The sequence below is a fragment of the Perca fluviatilis genome, chromosome 12, assembly GCF_010015445.1.
Source record: "Perca fluviatilis chromosome 12, GENO_Pfluv_1.0, whole genome shotgun sequence".
Lineage (NCBI taxonomy): Eukaryota > Metazoa > Chordata > Actinopteri > Perciformes > Percidae > Perca > Perca fluviatilis.
In genome coordinates, this window is record NC_053123.1 from 39387306 (window position 1) to 39394805 (window position 7500).

Sequence of the window (7500 nt, forward strand, 5' to 3'; positions counted from 1 at the left end):
GTCCCCTAATACTGTATCTGAAGTCTCTTTTATATAGACCTTAGTGGTCCCCTAATACTGTATAAAAAGCAAAAAGAAAAAAAATCTCTTTCGCCGGTTACCTTGACGTTGATGAGCAGCTCCAAAAAGTCCTTGGGAGGCATGACGATAGAGGTGTTGAGCGGGATGACGTAGCACTTGTTCAGACTCAGGTCCAGGTAGGCGGTCAACCTCTGAGACACAAGACGCACATTAACAGACCGCAAAACATACTTAATACGCTGAATATAGGAGCCACATACTGCATTTAGGAGCCACATACTGCATGTAGGAGCCACATACTGCATGTAGGAGCCACACACTGCATGTAGGAGCCACATACTGCATGTAGGATCCACATACTGCATGTAGGATCCACATACTGCATGTAGGAGCCACACACTGCATGTAGGAGCCACATACTGTATGTAGGAGCCACACACTGCATGTAGGAGCCACATACTGCATGTAGGAGCCACATACTGCATGTAGGAGCCACATACTGCATGTAGGAGCCACATACTGCATGTAGGATCCACATACTGCATGTAGGAGCCACATACTGCATGTAGGAGCCACATACTGTATGTAGGAGCCACATACTGCATGTAGGAGCCACATACTGCATGTAGGAGCCACATACTGCATGTAGGAGCCACATACTGCATGCCACATACTGCATGTAGGAGCCACATACTGCATGTAGGAGCCACATACTGCATGTAGGAGCCACATACTGCATGTAGGATCCACATACTGCATGTAGGAGCCACACACTGCATGTAGGAGCCACATACTGCATGTAGGAGCCACATACTGCATGTAGGAGCCACATACTGCATGTAGGAGCCACACACTGCATGTAGGAGCCACATACTGCATGTAGGAGCCACATACTGTATGTAGGAGCCACATACTGTATATAGAAGCCACATACTGTATATATCCCCTTCTAGGCCGTAGCTGTAGCTGTATCCCTTCTAGCCTGTAGCTGTATCCCCTTCTAGCCCGTAGCTGTATCCCCTTCTAGCCTGTAGCTGTATCCCCTTCTAGCCTGTAGCTGTATCCCCTTCTAGCCTGTAGCTGTATCCCTTCTAGCCTGTAGCTGTATCCCTTCTAGCCTGTAGCTGTATCCCCTTCTAGCCTGTAGCTGTATCCCCTTCTAGCCTGTAGCTGTATCCCCTTCTAGCCTGTAGCTGTATCCCCTTCTAGCCTGTAGCTGTATCCCCTCTCTAGCCTGTAGCTGTATCCCTTCTAGCCTGTAGCTGTAGCTGTATCCCCTTCTAGCCTGTAGCTGTATCCCTTCTAGCCTGTAGCTGTATCCCCTTCTAGCCTGTAGCTGTATCCCCTTCTAGCCTGTAGCTGTATCCCCTTCTAGCCTGTAGCTGTATCCCCTTCTAGCCTGTAGCTGTATCCCCTTCTAGCCCGTAGCTGTATCCCCTTCTAGCCTGTAGCTGTATCCTTCTAGCCTGTAGCTGTATCCCTTCTAGCCTGTAGCTGTATCCCCTTCTAGCCTGTAGCTGTATCCCTTCTAGCCTGTAGCTGTATCTCCTTCTAGCCTGTAGCTGTATCCCCTCCTAGCCTGTAGCTGTATCCCTTCTAGCCCGTAACTGTATCCCTCCTAGCCTGTAGCTGTATCCCCTTCTAGCCCGTAGCTGTATCCCCTTCTAGCCTGTAGCTGTATCCCTCCTAGCCTGTAGCTGTATTCCTTCTAGCCCGTAGCTGTATCCCTCCTAGCCTGTAGCTGTATCCCCTTCTAGCCTGTAGCTGTATCCCTTCTAGCCTGTAGCTGTATCCCCTTCTAGCCTGTAGCTGTATCCCTTCTAGCCTGTAGCTGTATCCCTTCTAGCCTGTAGCTGTATCCCCTTCTAGCCCGTAGCTGTATCCCCTTCTAGCCTGTAGCTGTATCCCCTTTCTAGCCCGTGAGCTGTATCCCTCCTAGCCTGTAGCTGTATCCCTTCTAGCCTGTAGCTTTATCCCTTCTAGCCCGTAGCTGTATCCCTCCTAGCCTGTAGCTGTATCCCTTCTAGCCTGTAGCTGTATCCCTTCTAGCCTGTAGCTGTATCCCTTCTAGCCTGTAGCTGTATCCCCTTCTAGCCCGTAGCTGTATCCCCTTCTAGCCCGTAGCTGTATCCCCTTCTAGCCCGTAGCTGTATCCCCTTCTAGCCCGTAGCTGTATCCCCTTCTAGCCCGAAGCTGTATCCCCTTCTAGCCCGTAGCTGTATCCCCTTCTAGCCCGTAGCTGTATCCCCTTCTAGCCCGAGCTGTATCCCCTTCTAGCCCGTGCTGTATCCCCTTCTAGCCCGTAGCTGTATCCCCTTCTAGCCCGTAGCTGTATCCCCTTCTAGCCCGTAGCTGTATCCCTCCTAGCCTGTAGCTGTATCCCTTCTAGCCTGTAGCTGTATCCCCTTCTAGCCCGTAGCTGTATCCCCTTCTAGCCTGTAGCTGTATCCCCTTCTAGCCTGTAGCTGTATCCCCTTCTAGCCTGTAGCTGTATCCCCTTCTAGCCTGTAGCTGTATCCCTTCTAGCCTGTAGCTGTATCCCCTTCTAGCCTGTAGCTGTATCCCTTCTAGCCTGTAGCTGTATCCCCTTCTAGCCTGTAGCTGTATCCCTTCTAGCCTGTAGCTGTATCCCCTTCTAGCCTGTAGCTGTATCCCCTTCTAGCCTGTAGCTGTATCCCCTTCTAGCCTGTAGCTGTATCCCCTTCTAGCCCGTAGCTGTATCCCCTTCTAGCCTGTAGCTGTATCCCCTTCTAGCCTGTAGCTGTATCCCCTTCTAGCCACACCCGAGAGAGGGAGGGAGTCTCACCCGTTGGAAGTCGTGGACGATGTCAGCGGGGTCTCCGTCTCCGAACTCTGGCACGGGGACGTTGATGAGCTCCACCTGCTCGTCCTCCAGCACGCGGATCCTCTCCTCCACCAGACGCAGGTGGAACTGGTTCGGCAGATCCACCTCCACCTACAAAACCAGTTCAGCCAGTTAACCAACCAGACAACCAACCAGTTAACCAACCAGACAACCAACCAGACAACCAACCAGTTAACCAACCAGACACACAGACAGGTTATTACTGCCTCTGTGCACTGGCTGAAGCAGACCGGTCTGAGCCAAGGTTATTTTATAATAATAGGTTTGACTCTTGGATTTCATTTCCGTTTAGTTTTGAGTTAGTTTCCCGGTCGTACAGCTTCTTACCTCTTCTTCGTCCAGGACCATGAAGTCTTCCTCGCGGTAGTTCACTCCGCACACGAAGTACCGGCCCTCCTACAGCGACGAGAGGAGGGAAACCAAACAGATAACATGAGAGGGGGTGGGTGGGGGTTTGAGATCTCCAACTATCTATGGAGGTCCCTGAACATGTCTGCATGTATGGAGAAAAACCACAAAAACATTGAAAAAGAGGCAAAAACCTTAAAAAAAAAAACTCTATGTCAAAAAGGTGACACATGTCAGGAAAAGTGTGAAAAACTTTGGGGAAAAAACTAACAAAAATGTTGAGAAAAGCAACAAAATATTTGAAAAACGCAACAAAATCCACGAAAAAGCAACTAATATGTTGAAAGAAATAAAAAAAATGTAACAAATGTGGAAAAAAGCTACAAAAAACTTGAAAAATGCAACTAATGTTGAAATAAATCAACTAATAAATCAACTTATGTTGAAATAAATCAACTAATGTTGAAATAAATCAACCAATGTTGAAATAAATCAACTAATAAATCAACTAATGTTGAAATAAATCAACTAATAAATCAACTTATGTTGAAATAAATCAACTAATGTTGAAATAAATCAACTAATAAATCAACTAATGTTGAAATAAATCAACCAATGTTGAAATAAATCAACTAATAAATCAACTTATTTTGAAATAAATCAACTAATGTTGAAATAAATCAACTAATGTTGAAATAAATCAACCAATGTTGAAATAAATCAACTAATAAATCAACTTATGTTGAAATAAATCAACTAATGTTGAAATAAATCAACTAATGTTGAAATAAATCTAATAAATCAACTAATGTTGAAATAAATCAACCAATGTTGAAATAAATCTAATAAATCAACTAATGTTGAAATAAATCAACTAATGTTGAAATAAATCAACCAATGTTGAAATAAATCAACTAATAAATCAACTAATGTTGAAATAAATTAACTAATGTTGAAATAAATCAACCAATGTTGAAATAAATCTAATAAATCAACTAATGTTGAAATAAATCAACTAATACATCAACTAATGTTGAAATAAATCAACTAATAAATCAACTAATGTTGAAATAAATCAACTAATAAATCAACTAATGTTGAAATAAATCAACTAATACATCAACTAATGTTGAAATAAATCAACTAATACATCAACTAATGTTGAAATAAATCAACTAATAAATCAACTAATGTTGAAATAAATCAACTAATAAATCCACTAATGTTGAAATAAATCAACTAATAAATCCACTAATGTTGAAATAAATCAACTAATAAATCAACTAATGTTGAAATAAATCAACTAATGTTGAAATAAAAGCTAAAAAAAAAAAAAAAAGCAACTTAAATGACAAACAAGTAGATTACACCCTCGGCCGTTCTAGATCTGAGATCTCCAACTATCTACGGAGGACCCTGAACATGTCTGCATGTATGGAGAAAAACCACAAAAACATCGAAAAAAGGCGACAAATGTCAGACAAAGGGTAAAAAAAAAAAATTGGGAAAGAAAATCCTTATTATTATATTATATACATTATATAATGTTTTTTAAGACTCACGATGCGTCGTTACATCCCTAAAATAAGTAGTAATAATAATAATAATAATAATAATAATAATAATAAACCCCTAATCAAGGGTAGTGTGCCTTCAGACTCCTGTACTGACCCTGTGTGATATGTGACCGTGGTTTAAAAGGTCCCATGATATGGTGCTCTTTGGATGCTTTTATACAGACCTTAGTGGTCCCCTAATACTGTATCTGAAGTCTCTTTTATATAGACCTTAGTGGTCCCCTAATACTGGATCTGAAGTCTCTTTTATATAGACCTTGGTGGTCCCCTAATACTGTATCTGAAGTCTCTTTATATAGACCTTGGTGGTCCCCTAATACTGTATCTGAAGTCTCTTTATATAGACCTTAGTGGTCCTCTAATACTGTATCTGAAGTCTCTTTATACAGACCTTAGTGGTCCCCTAATACTGTATCTGAAGTCTCTTTTTATACAGACCTTAGTGGTCCCCTAATACTGTATCTGAAGTCTCTTTTATATAGACCTTAGTGGTCCCTCTAATACTGTATCTGAAGTCTCTTTATATAGACCTTAGTGGTCCCCTGATACTGTATCTGAAGTCTCTTTTATATAGACCTTAGTGGTCCCCTAATACTGTATCTGAAGTCTCTTTATATAGACCTTAGTGGTCCCCTAATACTGTATCTGAAGTCTCTTTATATAGACCTTAGTGGTCCCCTAATACTGTATCTGAAATCTCCTTTTATATAGACCTTAGTGGTCCCCTAATACTGTATCTGAAGTCTCTTTTATATAGACCTTAGTGGTCCCCTAATACTGTATCTGAAGTCTCTTTATATAGACCTTAGTGGTCCCCTAATACTGTATCTGAAGTCTCTTTTATATAGACCTTAGTGGTCCCTTAATACTGTATCTGAAGTCTCTTTATATAGACCTTAGTGGTCCCTTAATACTGTATCTGAAGTCTCTTTATATAGACCTTAGTGGTCCCCTAATACTGTATCTGAAGTCTCTTTATATAGACCTTAGTGGTCCCCTAATACTGTATCTGAAGTCTCTTTTATATAGACCTTAGTGGTCCCCTAATACTGTATCTGAAGTCTCTTTATATAGACCTTAGTGGTCCCCTAATACTGTATCTGAAGTCTCTTTATATAGACCTTAGTGGTCCCCTAATACTGTATCTGAAGTCTCTTTATATAGACCTTAGTGGTCCCCTAATACTGTATCTGAAGTCTCTTTTATATAGACCTTAGTGGTCCCCCTAATACTGTATCTGAAGTCTCTTTTATATAGACCTTAGTGGTCCCCTAATACTGTATCTGAAGTCTCTTTTATATAGACCTTAGTGGTCCCCTAATACTGTATCTGAAGTCTCTTTTATATAGACCTTAGTGGTCCCCTAATACTGTATCTGAAGTCTCTTTTATATAGACCTTAGTGGTCCCCCTAATACTGTATCTGAAGTCTCTTTTATATATAGACCTTAGTGGTCCCCTAATACTGTATCTGAAGTCTCTTTATATAGACCTTAGTGGTCCCCTAATACTGTATCTGAAGTCTCTTTATATAGACCTTAGTGGTCCCCTAATACTGTATCTGAAGTCTCTTTATATAGACCTTAGTGGTCCCCTAATACTGTATCTGAAGTCTCTTTTATATAGACCTTAGTGGTCCCCTAATACTGTATCTGAAGTCTCTTTATATAGACCTTAGTGGTCCCCCTAATACTGTATCTGAAGTCTCTTTTATATAGACCTTAGTGGTCCCCTAATACTGTATCTGAAGTCTCTTTATATAGACCTTAGTGGTCCCCTAATACTGTATCTGAAGTCTCTTTATATAGACCTTAGTGGTCCCCTAATACTGTATCTGAAGTCTCTTTTATATAGACCTTAGTGGTCCCCTAATACTGTATCTGAAGTCTCTTTTATATAGACCTTAGTGGTCCCCTAATACTGTATCTGAAGTCTCTTTTATATAGACCTTAGTGGTCCCCTAATACTGTATCTGAAGTCTCTTTTATATAGACCTTAGTGGTCCCCTAATACTGTATCTGAAGTCTCTTTTATATAGGCCTTAGTGGTCCCCTAATACTTTATCTGAAGTCTCTTTTATATAGACCTTAGTGGTCCCCTAATACTGTATCTGAAGTCTCTTTTATATAGACCTTAGTGGTCCCCTAATACTGTATCTGAAGTCTCTTTTATATAGACCTTAGTGGTCCCAAATACTGGATCTGAAGTCTCTTTTATATTTCATTTTCTCAAAGGCAGAGCAGGATACCCAGGGCTCGGTTTACACCTATCACCATTTCTAGCCACTGGTGGGCCATAGGCAGGCTGGAGGAACTCATATTAATGTTAAAAAACCTCATAAAGTGACAGTTTCATGTCCTGGGACCTTTAATTCTTCAGACTCCTGTACTGACCCCGTGTGATAGGTTACCGTGGTATAATTTACCTCTTGGTCCCACCCTTGTTGGCGGTGGTAGCTCACCTCCAGGACGTAGAATCGGTACAGGTAGGCTCCCCCGACCACCACCCCCGACAGCATGAGGGCCAGACCCAGACACATGCACCAGCACCAGGCCCGGGACTGGTGGCGCACCGGCACGGCCGCCTCCGCATCCTGTCGCAGACAAGAGAAGAAGACGGGTGGTAAGAGGGGAGGAACCAGCCAAGGATGGGCTTCAACCACGTGGTTAGCCCTCAGGCTGCACTCTGG

General features: G+C 42.2%; 1 protein-coding gene across 1 annotated transcript in view; it reads right to left on the reverse strand.

Annotated features, from left to right (window-relative positions):
• Window positions 1-7404, reverse strand: part of LOC120570228 (integral membrane protein 2B-like) — a gene marked incomplete at its 5' end in the record, with an annotated part of 9555 nt that extends 2151 nt beyond the window's left edge. The window contains 4 exon segments of the mRNA XM_039818464.1: window positions 102-212; window positions 2828-2977; window positions 3215-3283; window positions 7237-7404. Coding sequence (XP_039674398.1) covers window positions 102-212; window positions 2828-2977; window positions 3215-3283; window positions 7237-7404 — 498 coding nt within the window.
• Between the last annotated feature and the right edge of the window lie 96 nt (window positions 7405-7500).